This window comes from Sebastes fasciatus, chromosome 1, assembly GCF_043250625.1.
Source record: "Sebastes fasciatus isolate fSebFas1 chromosome 1, fSebFas1.pri, whole genome shotgun sequence".
Lineage (NCBI taxonomy): Eukaryota > Metazoa > Chordata > Actinopteri > Perciformes > Sebastidae > Sebastes > Sebastes fasciatus.
Window position 1 is genome coordinate 38,845,385 of NC_133795.1, and position 18,514 is coordinate 38,863,898.

The following is an 18,514-nucleotide window of genomic DNA, read 5'->3' on the forward strand; positions in this document are numbered from 1 at the left end:
TGTTGTCAATTACTGGAACAACCTTGTAAAAGACCTCAGGTGGAAGAACATCTGGACTCTACCCTATAAGTGTCTTTTGACAAACAAAATAAGAGAAGTATCCTTTAAAATCCTTCACAGGTATCATCCAGCAAGACATTATCTTGTTAAGTTTAAACAGGACATAAATGTAAACTGTTCATTCTGTGATGTACTCCCAGAAACTCTTCTTCATCTATTCTGGCAGTGACCATAGCAACAGGCTGTGGAAGGACTTGAGGAGATTCATTATTGATAATATTGACCCTGATTTTATTCTATGTCTAGAGAATGTTTTGTTTGGTTTCCATAAAGGTAACAGTATAATCAAAGAACATTATATGATTAATCTGCTTATTCTCTTAGCTGAATTTCATATACATAAATCCAAATTTAGTAAATCTAAACTTTAATTTTTTGTATTTGAACATGAAACCAAACAATACATTAAATTGATTCTCTCCTCTGAAAACAATAAAGCTATTAAGACGGTAACTTTATCCACCTCCTTTAATATATTTATCTAAATGTTTATTTTCCCTGGCTTTGTACTTGTAAGCTGTTTATCCCCTGGCATCTGTTATTTTGTCTTGTTCCTTTAACAGTTTTGCACATGTCTTTGTAATTGAACCTGTATGACCAGTTTGTGAAAAAACAAAACAAAACAAAAACGGAGAAAGGGAAATAACTCTGGATTCAGCTATTAGTGCGTTTTACAACTTTAAAAACGTAATGTTTAAATAAGGGCTATTAGGGTATTCATACTGGGAAATTGATTTGGATCACGTGACGGACACGGAAGTTGCAGTACCGCCGTTTGGCCACTACGAGAGTCCGGATCGTCGACCGGCGCTCTTCCTGAGGGCTTGGTTGTAGCAGCCCTGAAGGACCCGGTGCAGCAGTGTGTCGCGTCACTAGAAGCCTGTCCGTTGCACCGGAGTCCCCCCCATATGATAAAAGGAGGAACATGAGAGCACATATATCAAGCAGCACTGAGTCCAGACATGAAATGGAGGTGCAAGTGCAAAATACAAGAAATAACTTAATCAAATAACATGACACTGTGAGTTGGTTTTCCTCCTGTCCTCACCAATTGTTTGAGTCACCAGCCGCTACTGAGCCACACTCATTAATAATTAACTTACATTTAACACTTTCTCTAGTCCCCAAGTGATGACAAAGAAGAAGAAAGAGAAAGAAGAAGAAGAAAGAGAAAGGAGAAGAAGAAAGAGGAAACAAGAGAGCAACGAGTAAAACACAGAACTAAAGAAGTGAAACTCCTTCAGTTGCTAGTGATGACTCAGTCTACTGAACTGCTCTACTTCATCATCTACTATACTGCAGAAATGTCACATATAAAACCTGTAGTAGGCCTAAAGGTTTGACAGGAAGAAGCTTTTCTCAGAAACACTTTAATGTCTTTATATCCTGCCGGGTGGAAAGTTTGATCTTAATCTATAATATTACATCATCATGTATTAGTTGATTATATTTTGTATTAATAATCAGAGTAACTAATTAACTTTCGCTGATTCTTATTTAATTATGTATTATTATTATTTCCTCCTCAATACAACCTCTCCTAACCCTGAGGCAGAGGACACACGCAGGTTGAGATCAGGTTTGACAGGAAGTAGAAACAGACGACGCCCTGCTAAATAGTGCGCAGCTCATTAAAGGACTGTAATGAACCAGAAGGAGGCTGATTATGATGATATTGATCAGTACTAATGATCAGGATCGATATGTGTGTTGATGTTAAGTGGAGCTGAATGTTCTCGTTCTTCTCTCCAGCAGTGATAAAGTGACTCCACATGATGCTACAATAGAAACCAGTAGATGTTCTCACCGTTTACACCAGCAGCCGTTATTCCACACCGAGTCACGAGACACAGACCCACGAGAGCAACGAGCTTCATAGTTCTAGAGTCACTGCACGAGAGACACCACTCTGACGCTGATAACGGTCAACGGCTTCTGACTGCGCGAGGGCAAACGAGGACAAACAAACCGAAAGTAAAAAGTGGAGCAAACAGGAAACTCTTTCTGCTGCTTTTCTGACAACAGCCGCTGTTTTAGAGTGAAAACGCTGATTCTATTGTAACAGACTGGCTGACATGTGGTGTTCACTGTGATGTTATACTGAGACTGTTAAGGCTGAGTTATGTTCAGATAAAGTTAAAAAGGTCTGTTATTGGAGTTGGTGAGTTTTCAGTGAAGGTTGTGTTCTTAGAGGCTGTGCAGCCTGTCACTCATATCAGTTACCTATCACAGGGAGTTGTGTGAGATAGCCACCTGTGATTGGCTGAGGCTTTATGAGGGAGGGTTGTTTTTGTTTGTTTGATTTTTTCCTCTCTTTTCTTTATTTCACAAACCGGTTATACATGTTCAATTATAAAGAGAGGTGCAAATCTGTAAGAAGATCGACAAGACAAAATAACAGATATCAGGGATGCCCATGCTCAACATTGACAGTACCCTGTTGTGTGTATATTTTTGATGACGAAAAAAAAATAAACTTTTGATAATTTTTGGGGAAATTGGTTCCCAAAAGACTTTTTCCCATAGACTTACAGTGGGAAAGAGACGTCTGTAAGTTAGAGGATAATTTCTTTTGAGGTAAATCAACTCCCCAGTACGAACACATCAGAACCTTTTTGTTCATGTTCATTTTATTTGTGAAAGCAGAAAAGAAATAAAAAAACTTAAACCCAACGACGACATCTGTAGATGAAGACTTCTAGTTTATCTATATGGATATAATCTATATTATGGATACAAAATGCACCTCTAACAGGATATCCCCAAAATAATCTTCAAGACTGCAATATTTATATATTCTTATAATCTCACCACAGATTAATTAAGCATATAAAATAATAGAGAAGTGTTTGTTAGGAACCAAAGAGGTTTAATTTATTATAACTAAAATCTGAGTCTCAACGGACCCGACAGACGACGGTAAACACATTACAATCTTTATAATGTACATTAGATCAGAAACAACAAGAAGCCAACCAGAAGTAGCTCTACTTTTCAATTATTCTACAGTAAGTCAATTATTAATTAACTTGCACCCTCACACATTTAGAAATATCTGTTGGAACATAATAAAGAAGCTGTAGATGTGTGTGTTTCTGGAAGAGTTTAAGAAAGGTTCAACATTGTTCCATTATCAGGTCATATTCTTCATCCTCCACAGTCATCATTCGCTACAAAGTGTTCTTCAAAGAGACAGATGCACATGCTCTGCTCTATAAAACTAGTCACCATACAAAGCACACGTTTGCAGGCTTGGTGAAGTCACAACTATTAAGATTCCACTGAATCTGCACACGGAAGAGTGATTTCAAACTTTCTACAAAGGTGAGATTCTCAGCTTTGACCACTAGAGGATAGTCCAGGTCTTTTCTTAGAAAGGTCTTTAAAACCTTCAGACAAACTAAACCCATTCTTGTCACATCTCAACTCCTACTGGTTACAACATTTTCTCCAGCTATACTGTTAAGCTTGTCAGAGTGGTTAGGAATCACTTTCAAAACTTCATCACAGGACCTGAAGTGCTGCAGGATTATAACATAAAATTGCAGCCTTCAAGAAAAACAAAAATGTACAGGATCTTCTAGTTAAGGCTAAAATTGAAGTTTTTAGACACAAAGACTGGATATATAACCAACATAACAAAAGCGTTTACAAAACTATAACATGAGGAAATCCTAATTTCAGGAACTGCATCTATTTGATCACGTGCAAGAAATGTGGATTACAGTATGTGGGGGAAACCGGCAACTCTATTTTGACCCACAGAATTCAAACTCTCTCTCTCCCTATACACATATATATTATATATACACAACCCTCTCTCTCTTTAAATAAAGGACTAAATGTCTATAAATGAGAATGCCACCTGCAGGTGAGGATTTCTCTTAAATAAATAATTTAGAATCAGTTTAGAGCAAATGTTTTTGTAGCAGTTTATTTCGCATGTATGCACCCCGACACGAATCTGAGGGGTCTCTCATCGCCCTGAAGGGGATACTTTCACAACAATGACCCGCTAGCTGTACATTATCCCGCTTATTACACGGCTACTTACTGAAGATTTCAATATTTTGACACAAAAACGGTCCGACATCAGAACTACGCCCATAGCAACAGTCTGTTATACATAGCAACGGTCTGCTATACATAGCAACGGTCTGTTATACATAGCAACGGTCTGCTGTACATTGCAACAGTCTGCTATACCTAGCAATGGTCTGCTATAGATAACAACGGTCTGCTATACATAGCAACGGTCTGTTATACATAGCAACGGTCTGCTATAGATAGCAACGGTCTGTTATACATAGCAACGGTCTGTTATACATAGCAACGGTCTACTATACATAGCATGGGTCTGTTATGCATAGCAACGGTCTGTTATACATAGCAACGGTCTGCTATAGATAGCAACGGCCTGTTATACATAGCAACGGTCTGTTATACATAGCAACGGTCTGCTATACATAGCAACGGTCTGTTAAACAGAAATTACAAACCACAGAACGCCGTGATTGACCAACCAGAATCGAGTATTCAACACAGCCGTGTAATAAATATTCTTAAATTTTATTTTAAATATTAATTTTTTAAACAGCACTTATATTTATATATTTTTTTAAATACTAACCCACTGTGTGTATTGTTTGGTGTGTTTTAAATGATTTTAGCATGACACTTTGATTTACAGCACTTACATATCTATTTTAATGAAATCTCTTTTCTTTTTTTTTTACAAATCATTTATAATGACCAATACATTTTTAGAGATATATATCTATTCATATTTATTTTATCTATTTATTTAAGTTGCTATTTTAACATTGCTCGCTTTTAAGGAAGGGGCTGAGGAAACAATATTTTATGGGAGTCTTACAGTCTTTTTTTTTTTTTAAACCAATCTCTCTTCTGTCCCTCTACAGCAGGGGTCAGCAACCTGCGGCTCCGGAGCCACATGTGGCTCTTTATCCCCTCTCCAGTGGCATTATGTGGATTTTTAAAAATGGAAATGAATAACTGTTTTTTGTTTACATTTTCATTTTTATTTATCATTGTTGTAGGTCTATGGTATGACAGTACGACGGAGTATTAGGGCCACATTGACGAAAAATAAAAAAATTGGAGATTTTGAGAATACAGTCATAATATTATAAAGTAGTAATTTTACGTGATATTTTCTTTTTCTCGTAAAGTTATGACTTTATTCTCGTAATAATACGACTTTTTTTCTCGTTAGGTTACGACTTTTTTCTCGTAATATTAAGACTTTTTTCTGGAAATCTCAGATGTTTTTCCCCTCAATGTGGCCCTAATACTCCGTAGTACATTTGCACTTTGACCCTCACTGCATTAGACTTATACACTATATACTTAGACTATAAACTGTGTTACCTTCATCACAATGCTCAAATGTTTTGCGGCTCCAGACAGATTTTTTTTTTTTTTTTTGCCTAAAATGGCTCTTTTGATAGTAAAGGTTGCTGACCCCTGACCTAGAGCAACTGGACTCAATAGATTTTATAAAAACCATAGATGTTTTTTATTATGGCATTTAAAAAAAAAAGTTTTTAAAGTATTTCACTCACCTGGTCCCCGTGCACCTCGTAACACTCAGTAAGTGTTTTAACCCAAACCTAACCCTAGTAGGACTTGGTCCCGAGTCTCAACGACCTTCCGTTCCAGAGATGCTGAATTCAGTAGGGGTACTGAAAGGAGTTTTTATCCCCTCAACCCTAACCCTCCTCCAAACTGACACACCTTTATGAGCAGTGGCAGACAAATGCTATCTTTTTGATTTAAGATTTTCTTTACATTAAATCTTATAAGGGAAAACTGAGAGAGGGCAGCATAGAAAGTCTCTGTGATGACATATGTGTTTTCATACAGCCAAATTCACAATGTATTTAATTTAATTTTCATGTCTGGCTGTTTCTGGTGTCAGACGATGGAGCGAGTAAAAAATGGATAGATATGGACTTGGTCGTGGCTCATAAATACTACCTGTTACTCAGCAGTCATTGCATGCTACTGATCAAGCCTATATTTTACGACCTCAACATTGTCTGACAAAGTTAATATAAATAGAGGTTAATGGTTTTAAGTGGTACCACTGTTTATGTTTTCCCAGTCTGTCTGTGCCTGTCTCATCCAGAACTCTGGGCGGTGGTAGATGCCAAGCTGGCTTCAGGCTTATTCTCCACCATTAACCTGTCTCCCTTGGCCAGCACATCGACATGTGGTTTGACCTGAGCGGCCATATCACTCAACGTTTTGGTCTTTGCATCTTTCGGGGCCTGGTTGGTGTGTAAATGGTGAACATTTTACTTGTTACTTGTGAACTCAGCTTGTGGGCTGTACGGTCTCTTCCCAAGGTGTTTTAATTGGAGAGGTAGTCTTGATACGATAGCAAACATGGTGACATTTTAACCGTAGTTCTCTGAGTGAGGAGACTGTCATCAGCCAAAGAAGTGCCAAATGAACACATGCCTTCTCGTAGCAATTTTTCCCGTGGAAAATCAATTAAAATCATGTTATCCTTCCATTCCATTGCCTGTTATACCTTTTGCTCAAATAAGCATTATCAAAAAAAATGTAAATGGACAAAGATTCTCAGTCAAGGTTTCAGTGGAAAATCAATTAAAGCATTAAACCATTACACACATGTCCAGAATCATATATTCATCTTCAACAAGAGACATCATCTTCCCTTTGTAGGATATTGCGGTTGCTATATATTTGCAACATCTTCCAGTGGATTATCAAACTGTTGCTTAACAAACCCATCCATAATACATTCTTCTTTATGCCACCTCGTCTCCAAGTTTGCCCCTGGTGGGCGACACACCTCTGATGTACTGTGTTTTGCTCCCTACCTCTTGGATGACAGAATCTTTAACTTTGTACGGTGAGGCCTTTCTGCTCTTCAAATCACAACACCACAGGTGCAGATTCAGTTCATTTAGACTTTAATCAAACACACTGAAACACCTCACAAAAGTAAGGCCAAGGACTACCTAGGCATACCACCAGCTTCGTGTCTAAACTAAGGTCATTAATTGCTCTTTCCTTTAAAAGCATGGAGTGATCCTTACATATTTATATATGAATAAATCTGCATATATTAAAGGAACAGTGTGTACGATCTGGCGGTATCTAGCAGTGAGATTGAGATTGCAACCAACTGAAGCCTCTCCCGAGTGCCAAGCATGTGAGGGAGCTACGGTGGCCATCAATGACCCTCTGTAGAGCCAGTTGTTGTAAGAGCACTGTAGGTCATTCGGAGTAGAGCCAGTGCGTAGAGTGTGTATGTACGAGGGAAGTGAGTGGTGAAGAAAGAGATTGAGAGCAACGGGACTCCAGCCCAGGCCGTTCCGGGTTACTGTAGAAACATGGTGGTGCACCATGGCGGACTCCGTGAAGAGGACCTGCTCCGTATGCTCCGTATGGAGATATGAACGGCTCATTCTAAGGTAACGAAAACACAATGATTCTTATTTTCAGGTGATTATACACTAAAGAAAACATACTTATAAATATTCTATTCAATTTCAACATATTCTCACACGGTTCATATGATATCTTACGAAAAAGTTATTACTCCTTTTTTTGTTTGTTTTCCTATGAATGTCCAGCGACATGTGTCAATTTCCACTCGTTACATGCATGCAGTCTTTTCTAAATAAACTTCCGTCTTCACAGGAAACTACTTTGTTAGGTTTAGGCTAGAAAGTAGTAAACAGACTTGCATTGATATATATATCGCCTTTCTAGTCTTCCGACCACTCAGAGCACTTTACACTACATGTCAGCATTCACACATTCACACACTGATGGCAGAGGCTGCAAGGAGCCAACCTGCCCATCAGGATCTAATCTATTCACACACCGTTGGCTCAGCCGAATTGAGGGGCGTTAATTTCGGCCAATAGATCCCCCTAAATGTTACACACTGTTCCTTTAAGATGTTTTATATCAAAGAGGAATCGAATGAATATTGTGTAATGTGTAATACAACGCTCATATGAATGAAATTATCACTAACTTTCTGGTTTCCCCCAACTCTACTGACGAATTTAGTGTCTTCCAGCTCACTGTTTTCGTTTAACGGCCCACAACTTTACTGTATGGGACTGTCTCAGTTTTTACATGTAGGCATGTAACACAAGTACCTTGATCAGCAAAAACTACTTAGGGGAAGTATGTTGTTGTTACACGCTTCAGTTGTGAAAAGAGGTCAGCAGGTTAAACCGCCATAGGGATGAGAAGGCCATGTCGAATCATCGACTGTTTTGTAATAAAGCAATAAAGCGGCTTTGACTTTTATAAATAAGTAACTATAAGTGGTGTAAAAAAAACAGCTAATGCAGCTGAAGAGACATTCACCATGTTTTATGTGGTAAATGTAGTTGATTGACGCAATAAATTCCCCAGTGTGTGCTATATTGATCGAGAAATCTGTGGTTCTCCAGCTGTAAAATCTGAGGTTCCTCTGTATACCACTTACGTGACAGTGACGTACTCGGTATACGAAAGAACTACATCAGTGCTACTTCAGCTGTGTTATGTTTCCATCAGCGAAAATGGCATCCTAGTGCAGGGCAGAAAATATTATGTTAGAGAGGCTAGACAGAGGCCGCCCGAGGCTGCTGCTGCTGCAGTGGGGCGCCTCCACAGCCTGAGCTGGAGCTGATCCCAGCTGACATTGGGTGAAGGCGAGGTACACCCTGGACAGTAACCAGACTATCACAGGGCTGACACACAGAGACAGACAACCATTCACGCTTACATTCACACCTACGGGACATTTGGAGTCAACAATTTCATTATGGTTATATTTTGGTTAAAATAAATACCTTCCAATTAAAGGGACTGTTTCTAACTTTTTAAGCGTATAAATGTACCGGGTCGGGACACAACAGCGCTCGTGTGTGGCCCGTGTCTCTGCTCCTCTGCCTGCTTGCCTTCACTCACACACCGCGCGCGTTCTCGCTGTCTCGCTCCACCTCTAGATGTGAACGCGCGCTCACTCCACACTGCAGAAGAGTTAGTTTAGCTCTGAGAATATCTAGTGAAGAAATAACTGCTGCAGCTCCTCCAGACCAACAGAGGTTTCCCGTGTCTTGTGAAGTGACGGAGCTCCGCAGCGAGAAACGTTATCGTCTCCGACCGGGTGCCGGTGTCTCCCTGCGGGCGCGCTCGGAGACGACAACGTTTCTCTTCCTGCTTCAGCCACCAGGAAAAGCCAACACTAGGATCAGCAGTGATTCATGGAGAGACCTTCGTCTGGTCAGCTAACATTACTGCCAAGCAGCTGAAATATAGAGTGATATTGTGGTTTGAGCTGACGTGTGTCGCCTCACTGTTTTAAGTGATGCTCGTTCATGTCTATGTAAAGTGAGCAAGCGCTCTGAAAGTTACAAATAGTCCCTTTAACGCTCCTGTTTTTAGAGTTGTGACAAAATAAGGGTAAGAAAAAAAATAATAATTGAAATATTTCTTTTTAAGTATTTCCATAACAGGCAGTGTTTTGTGGTATTACATGTCTCAGCACTCAACATTAATGGTTAACATTGGAGGTTTGTCCTGGTCCTAAGCCTATTGCTCTACATTGCTCGCAAGTGGGTTTGGTTGGCAGCCTTGGCAGCCCCTTTCAGCACAGTCCTTCTTTGCATCTGTTGAGAAGCTCCATCTCAATTTTTGCCGAAGTCAAAGGTCATGGCTTTGAAGTACTCTGACAGATATCGATGGTCAGAGGCCAATTCTTCCAAACTCCTGTTAATAGAGGCTGAGAAAACAAAGGGAGAAGAATGAAACAGTCGTGTAATCTTAGTTTAAGGCAAACATGCACGCCAGCAAACTACGGCGTAAAGAACAGTGTAAACTACATGTGGTGTCCTGGTTGCTGAGTGGCTAACTGCAACCATACGGCTGCGATGCCAATGTCTGTGTCCTGTGTTACTACATTTCAAGTCAAATAATTGTAGACATTAGTGTACAAATAAAGACAGCATGTCTGACAACAATTTCTGATGCACTGATGATAGATGGAAGAGATGTATGTAGAGTAAAGTGTATTTGTTGTTGTATTTTACTGGTGGTTTTGTTATTGCATTTGTTTGCTCATTAATCAACACATACCTGTGACTTGTGTTGCTGTTACTGAGGTTTATATTGTTGTTGTTGAGTCCTTCTGCCATCTGCAGAGGGCGCTGGCTCGTGGCCTGGTTGGCATTGGCTTTCTCACTCTCCAAAATAAAAGGGTCGGAGTGGTTTCCAAAAAGACTGCCTTGTCTCTGTTTTAGAGAAGATAGCACAGTTGTTGTGGGTTATATTCACAGTCACATGTCAATACACTGATACGTGGCAACAGTGTAACGATACGTTTTTACAACGATATGATACGATTTCCACGGTTCTGTTACGATTCAAGGACGATATTTGGCTTATCTAGAGCGACACGATACGATACGACACCATACGATACGATATGATACGACACCATACGATACGATATGATACGACACCATACGATACGATACGATACGACACCATACGATACGATACAATTCAATTCAATGATTTGAAATCGATACAGTAACTTTCTTTTGCCAAAAATTCAGTCAGTGTGACTGAATTTAATGAAATAAATATCTGGATACTGGACAGAGCAGGTCAGGATTCCTCAAAGTTTTTCTTGTCAGGGAATCAAAGATAAATTAATTATGCATATAAACAAGTAAACAACGATACAAGACAGTGCAATATTTATCCAAAAATAGAATAAACCAACTTCTATTCAAGTTAAATGAACAGTAATTTAACCTGCTGCTTCTGTCCTCATTTTCAATATAAACAGTAGAGCAATAATACAGAGATCAACAGCTGATAGTGATCAAACAGCTGATAGTGATCAAACAGCTGATGGTGATCAAACAGCTGATGGTGATCAAGCAGCTGATAGTGATCAAACAGCTGATAGTGATCAAACAGCTTGGGACAGAATCATTCCTACAAACGCTGTTTAAATAATCTGTTTATAGTAATCAAGTACAGGGTTCATTTGGGGTCTTTTCATACATGAAAACATACGGAAACACATTTTAAAACTACGACAGACTAACGTTAGTTGAATTTCTGTTTTGTTTTTTACTTTATTCCCGTGATAATTTGCCTCGCGGACCGTCTGCTCTCCGGCTGGATACGTGAAGCTGATGCTGCGTGCACATAGATATCATGACGGGGAAAGGAAAGGAATTTTCTCTGAGTCAAAAAACGACAGCGCACGGGGAAAGCACCTGTGGAGAAACTTTCATCTACAATCTATTGAGTTTCAAATCGATTTTATATCGATATACGTCTCCCGTGAAGGACAACTTGCCGAGTACCTATTGATGTAGTTGGATCGTAGGAATATAAATCGATACATCGATGTAGTAGATGAATCGTTACGCCCCTATTGTTTGTAGAGGCTCTCCTATCTATTTTTTTTAGTCCCTCACTCCCTCCACCTATCCATTCATCTTTCCATCTCGTCCTGTTACCCTGAAGATGCCCTCCGCAGCAGCTTCGTCAGTGGCTCGGTCCATCTCTTCTTCGGTCACAAGGTCTCCAGAGATGGTCCTGTGGAGCTCTGGAGCCGCCTCCTCCTCGATGTTCCTCAACCCTGCCTGATGGACACAGATATGGTTTGTGAAAAAAAGCAAAGATTAAACTCATTGAGGTCCATGACGCATGTGTGCACATTTGAGAACATCGTCTGCAGTACAATAATGAACTTTCCATTTCCATTGTTTACCATTTAAATAAGGCCCTCAACTATCTATCTGCGTGAGGGACATTCTTAGCGGTGGGGGTTGGGGAGATAGGTGAAGTAATTTCAGGATGATACACAGCCCGATGTTTCTGAATTTCCGCAGTAAAGCTGACAGCGCTAACCACTGCACAGCCTCAATGCTCCAAACTAACAGAATTAAAAAATGTTCAGTCGTTGAAGTAGCCAATCAAACAGAGATGAGTAGGCAGTGTTTAGCCGACGTCAAAGTCCATCTCCACATCAATTTGCTTCCCGTAGATGTGCACAATTTTGCCGTTAATATGTTCACTGACTGGACCCAATAACACTGTGTTTATTACTGTTTCTCACAAAACTCTCTTACTAATGGTCAGTAAAGTCAGTAAACTCCATATCACAACCCTCACTAGAGGCCCCGCTAACATCTCTCGGCTCCACTGGCACTATAGTTTACACTGAACGGTCAAGGGGTTAAATGTCACTGCTAGCTGATTGGCTATAAGTGAGAGAGAGCACAGAGGTTTCTGTGGTTATTTTTCTGTGGATCTGGTGTGTGTGTTCTGCACAGAAAAAGGGCTGTGGATTTTGTCACTAACACTGAAATTGCTTTAAGATAGAAATTTCTTTTGCAGCCAGTATGGATAGGAGGAATAATTCAACCGAAAACACTTACCTGTATCTCATGGGTAGCACTTTTGTTGGTGGGCCGGAAGCCATAGTACTCTTCCTGTCTCTTCTTCATTTTCCTGAAATAATCCTGGATTAGGAAGGTTGCGTAGAACTTTCCCACCGTCACCTCATCATCTGTTAAAACACAGAAATGCGTTTTAAGTGTGGACAAGCCGCTATTAAATTTAAAAAGCTCCACTTAACATTATTAAGGTGTGTAAGGTGTGACAGAAGGCAAAGGGAATTTGCAGTGTCTATTTGCGCCCAAGTCACACCCGGACAAATTACACATCTAACTGTAAAGTGAGGAATCTCAGACCCTGTTCAGACCTGGTGTCAACCTGCATCCTCAGTGATCTGATCACAAGGGGACAGCTCTAAGTACAGGTGTGAACGCACTCAAGACGCATTGAGATCAGATCTTTCAGACCACATTCAGAGGTTGTCTGGGCCGCATATGACCACATTCTGTTAGCAGAGTGTAGTGAAAGTGTCCTGGGCCACATTACGGACCGCCCACTGACGTCCCGCTTGGATCAGAGCGGTCTCACTGCGCCCCTCATGTGAACAGACAGGCAGAAGAAACGGCATGGAAACGGCTTGTATGCACTACTGCATCCCTGTCGGTTTTCTTTATAGGCTATAGTAACTTATCAAAATATATCTCATCTATCAGGCCTATCTATATCAGACTAGGCACAGGACATGGATTGCTGCCTGCCGTCGGTGATGTGTCAGTGTTTTATTTCGGTGCTCTATACAGACATCCGCCCGCTCCGCTCTCATTCCCGGCTCTCGAAGCTAGGTACACCACTGTTGCCTGGCAAAGGCAGCGGTGTTGGCAGTATGGAGGATCACAGGAACCGCCGGCAGAAACTAACCATATAACCTTATATCTATGTAGGATAGCACCACAGACATTCCTGTAATATTACATTGTGACATAATCTGTATCAGCCAAGTGTTTACTTGCATATAGAGCGGGGAAGTGAGATCTGATCACATGTGGTCACTCAAGACGCATGTGGAGACGCATTCTAATGCAGGTGTGAAGAGACGTACTGATTGGATCAACCAAGACGCATGGTAAAGCCAGGTCTGAACAGGGCCTTAATTTGTAATCTGTCCGAGACCCTTCCAGACAGAAGCAAAGTCATTTACTGAGAATAGTTGTTGGAGTTTCTCACCCTCAGTCTTATAGCATCGCTCACCCCCTTGCTAAACCTGTATTTAGCCTCTTTAAGCCTGTCCCTGTCCTAACTCCTAAACGCCTCTTCCCTTTTGCAATCTTAGCTGTTTAGCTGTGAACCAGGGTTTGTCAGATCATGTGGAGGAAGGGGAGGAAATCTTCCCAGCAGACATTTACATTGCAGAAAACACTATGAACTACCAACTTGATAATACTATATACAGTATGTAAGGCCGAGCAAATTTACTGAACCATTGCCTCCCTGAAACAAAATCTATTCTAATTTTTTTTTTCCCTTCTAAGAAAAATACGTCCCTTCAGTGCAACTGTGTCTTGTTCCCACTTCTTCTTTAATTCTAAAGAAAACCGTTTGTGGTCGAAACATCAAGTCCACACAGCATAGAGAACTGGACCAAGAGAGCAGTGTGCGGGTAAATTTTTTGCTTTGTTTGTGCAGCTTATTGTTACCCAACACCTGCAAAAATAAATGGCTCTGCATGTGCCTCCTGATGATTGCCTTTTTTTTTTATAACCATCACGAAAGCTGACCTCCTATAGGTGGGATGACTTGATCCAGAAGTTTCATGCTGGTGCGCTTCCAGATCTTCTTGATAATTCCCCTCAGCTCCTCGTTGGCTTGTTCAAAGTTACCTGCACAATGGAAGAAGCGTAATAATGAGACAAAGGAGATCACTGACAAGACAAGGCTACTACATTAACTACATCTTCCAGTAGCGGTAACAAAGCGCAGCTGCTTTCAAAATAACATGATGTATCCAGTAGTGAACTATTTCTTCCAGTACATAGCGCGACCACATACTACATTGATGAACTTTATTTCTTCCCTGAAAAGCCTTCGGCTGACTGTGTGTCAACTGTTATTTGATAACTTAATGGAAATTCTACAAATATCCATAAGGGCCTTAAAGGTCCCATATCATGCTCATTTTCAGGTTCATACTTGTATTTTGTGTTTCTACTAGAACATGTTTACATGCTGTTTGTTTAAAAAAAAACTTTATTTTCCTCATACTGTCTGCTTGAATATACCTGTATTTACCCTCTGTCCGAAATGCTCCGTTTTAGTGCATTTCAACGGAATTGCAACGGAATTGCGTTGCCTGGCAACAGCTTGGGTCCATGTTTACTTCCTGACAGCTGATGTCGTTCACATACACTGCAACAGGAAATAAACTGGGACACATTTATAATGTTTATGTTTAAAACCGTGTCATGGTCTAAATATTGTATATTTGTGACATCACAAATGGACAGAAATCCTAACGGCTTATTTCAAACGCACAATTTCTGAATATGGGCTGTGTGTATTTCTCCGTTTATTGAGTGTTTTGATAGTTTAACAGTATTTATACAACACTTAAACCTGCTTTATAATACAAAAGACATGAAAATCTCACTTTTTACAATATGGGACCTTTAAATCTGCAATAACTGGGTTTTTGTTGGCAACTTGGGTGCAGCAGAAACAAGTTGTGAACATAACATTGACTCATCATCACCTTTTAAGTCGATACGGCGAATGCGTTACCGTTAGTTATTTATACACATCCGGCAGTTGAAAGGGTGAGAGCAGTAAGAGTGAACCAAAACAGTAAAGTGTGGAATGGACACCTACAGTATATAATGAGCTGAAACAATAAAGCTGCATAAAGAATTAGGGGAGCTGCAGACTCAGCTGATAATTACCTCCAACAAGGAGGTTATGTTCTCGGTCCGGTTTGTTTGTTTGTCGGCAGGATTACGGAAAAAACCTACTGGCCCAGATTTACATGAAACTTGGTGGAAGGGTGAAGCATGGGCCAAGGAAGAATCAATAAAATTGAAGCGGAGCAGATCTGAATCACAGGTCGGTTACACACATACTTTTTTACTTTCATTAATATTGCGAGATAGGCGTGACCTTGACGGAGGTCTGCGTTCTTCGAGTGCCCTTGTAGTTCTCTATAGGTTCATTACTACCAGCGACCCCCCTTCACATCGTCATTTGATGCATTGTTATTATAAAAAAATCTTATAATAATAATGAATATTATCAGTATTGAGGCCCCGTAGTGAAGACGGCCTCCGTGTTAAGAAGTAGTGTTAATAGAGACTCATTTTTGCTCTTGGGCTCCAAGTTATTCTGATCATGCATGAAACTACTGGCCATTGTCTGGAAACCCCATATTCATTAAAAATGACTACAGTAAAATAAATATACTGTCCACATGCATTGTTGATAACACAAACCTTCTGTCTTTATTTTCAGTGCAGTTCTGACCAGGGCAAACAGTGTGGCGTTGAAGGTGACTGTTCCATCACTGTTGAGAGGCATGTTCATGGAGACCAACCTCTGTAGAAACAAACACACACACACACAAAATAAGGTAGAAATGTTAAGCATTTGTTTTTTAAACGACTCAGCGACTAAGTCATTAACTTTGATTCATTATCATCATTCAGTCACTTTTCATTTTTTTTCAGTTTGTTCAGTAGGGGTGTAACGATCCGTTTTTACAACGATACGATACGATTTCCATGGTTCTGATACGATTCAAGGACGATATTTGGCTCATCTAGAGCAATACGATTCAGTGATTTGAAATCAATACAGTAACTTTTTTTGCCAAAAATTCAGTCAGTGTGACTGTGAAATAAATAGTTTTTCTTGTAAGTGAATCAGGGATAAATTAATTATGGATATAAACAATTAAACAACAATTAATGGCGAATACATACACCTTTTATTTGAAAATAATAAAAAGTGGGTGAAGCCGCCCGCGTCAAGTGGATTGATAACACCTGAAACTCTGCCGACCGGTTCCTCTACTGGGGGGTAGAGCGAGGAGTCCAGTGTGACGTTCGTCTACATGCATGGATGGGTGCTCGCGCTGTAGAGGGCAGAGCTGGCAAGCTGGCGCATGTCTGGAGAATGAACCGGAGTAACGTTTAACATTTCTTTATAAGAAACGTGCTAAAAAACACTTTCATATAGCGTTTGTCGTCCTTAAATACGAGGTGCAAATCCTTAGTACCGATACAATCGATTTTTGCGAATTTATATCGATATACGTCCCCCGTGAAGGACAACTTGCCGAGTACCTATCGATGTAGTTGGATTGTAGAAATATAAATGGATACATCGATGTAGTAGATGAATCGTTACGCCCGTTAGGATTGCCAAAAGACATCAGGCTGAAAATGTTTCTCACCTTGCAGGCGATACGATGAGGACAAAACTTTCCAAAACCCAGAGGAGGAGGTATTCTTCGTAGGAGTGTCACCACATCAAGGTGCTTAATACGGCCCCTGTAAGACAGAATACAGAATAGAGGATTTTATGCTGACATATATACGAGACGAGATGAGACGTCTCCCAGAGCGGCCGCACGCTCTCCTCCAAGCAAAGTAGTTTCCTGGTTGCAGGGAGGACGAAACGAAAATACAAGTTGTTTTCTCATTTATACATTCAAACCAGCAGTGTTATCTGTGCTTGTGTTAGTGAGACATAACTATTCCATAAGCACCTTTCAGTTGTAGAAGATATATGGCAACTCAAATCTCAAATTGAATTCCGTTCAACATTTCATCGCAGAGGAGAGGAGAGGGCCGGACAGCGGACCGCAGCTGTTGAAAAGCTAAGATGATGCCAGGATGTGACAGGTGGCAGGATTCAGGAAAGTCTGGCTTGCCTTTAAGCGTGAATATATACCGAGTCCTTTTCACCTCAACCGCGTTAACTAGGCTAACTGATGAGTTGTAGAAATCCAAGATAACAGATGAAATGTGAACAGCATTAAAGAATTTCAGAACAGAGCGTCAATCATTTTCAACAATACTTAATACTGTGAATGAATCACTAAGTACAATTTTAGTTTTCATATAGCTTTTGTGTGTAAAATCGTTGCATTGAACACGACAGAGTGCTCTGGAGACACACTCTGCCTTCTCCAGTCACCTCACTCTGCACATCTTCACCACCTCAGTCTCTACCGCACAGATAGCTGTCTTATAGATAGCGGTTTCAGGTCATTCAGATGCAGAGGGACGGTATGTTTTTTAGGAAATATTAACAGATGTCCCGACCTTGACCGTGCTCCTGTTAGAACCAGATGCATATACACACACACACACACACACACACACACACACACACACACACAAACACTCACGTGGCCTCAGGATCATATTCTGCCCATATTTTCTTGAACTCATCCAAATGCTGGGGGCCGAGGATGGACCAATCACGCGTCAAATAGTCAAAGTTATCCATAATGACAGCCACAAATAGGTTGATGATCTGTGAAGGACAGAAGCAATTTATAATATATGTTTTACTGTACTAGTGTGTGAGTATGATTGGGGCTTATATCCCTTCAAATTAAAAAACAAACAAAACAGGAGCAGTGATGTACAGTATAGAAACACTACAATGTTCAAAACACAAAAACTCCCCATGGAGGCCTTTTTCACTGTTAAACACATTTAAACCAACAACCAACTGGATGTTTTAATGCACCATTTCCATTTTAAAATTTGTATTCGGTGTAATGTATGACATTGTGCTATTAAAATTGTCTTTCCCTACTTGGAGATGATTTAGAAGACAAACAGCTCTGTTACATTTGCATACAGTTCCTGACCTGCTCATTCACTGTTGGCTACTCCGAATAAGAATTGTGGCTAACTGGCTGAAGTGTTTGTATTATTAAAAAGTAACAAAAACTATTTTGAGTTTGTAAATTATTAAAGAAAATTGTAGCCTTCCATTTCAGTGGACCTTTTTTTAAAATGTTCTTTGTCCA

At 40.2% G+C, this 18,514-nt stretch overlaps 2 protein-coding genes across 9 annotated transcripts in view; both read right to left on the bottom strand.

Annotated features, from left to right (window-relative positions):
* The window catches only part of LOC141775076 (hemicentin-1-like), a 181,424-nt gene extending 178,953 nt beyond the window's left edge, over window positions 1–2,471 (bottom strand). For 2 of the 8 annotated variants that reach the window (XM_074648051.1, XM_074648026.1), the window contains exon 1: window positions 1,868–2,273. In XM_074648051.1, the coding sequence (XP_074504152.1) occupies window positions 1,868–1,937 (70 nt within the window). In that variant the 5' untranslated portion in view covers window positions 1,938–2,273. Of the gene's footprint in view, window positions 1–1,867; window positions 2,330–2,389 lie in introns of those variants that run through there. The other 6 variants (XM_074648062.1, XM_074648035.1, XM_074648006.1 and 3 more) reach the window with 5 other exon arrangements.
* A 7,063-nt stretch (window positions 2,472–9,534) lies between these two features.
* The window catches only part of LOC141775068 (dihydropyridine-sensitive L-type skeletal muscle calcium channel subunit alpha-1-like), a 52,828-nt gene continuing 43,848 nt past the window's right edge, over window positions 9,535–18,514 (bottom strand). Inside the window, exons 35-42 of the mRNA XM_074647995.1 lie at window positions 17,882–18,009; window positions 16,922–17,018; window positions 15,960–16,062; window positions 14,259–14,360; window positions 12,525–12,655; window positions 11,601–11,726; window positions 10,198–10,352; window positions 9,535–9,844 (exon numbers count right to left, since the gene is read on the bottom strand). Of these exons, the coding sequence (XP_074504096.1) occupies window positions 9,835–9,844; window positions 10,198–10,352; window positions 11,601–11,726; window positions 12,525–12,655; window positions 14,259–14,360; window positions 15,960–16,062; window positions 16,922–17,018; window positions 17,882–18,009 (852 nt within the window). The 3' untranslated portion in view covers window positions 9,535–9,834. The remainder of the gene's footprint in view (window positions 9,845–10,197; window positions 10,353–11,600; window positions 11,727–12,524; window positions 12,656–14,258; window positions 14,361–15,959; window positions 16,063–16,921; window positions 17,019–17,881; window positions 18,010–18,514) is intronic.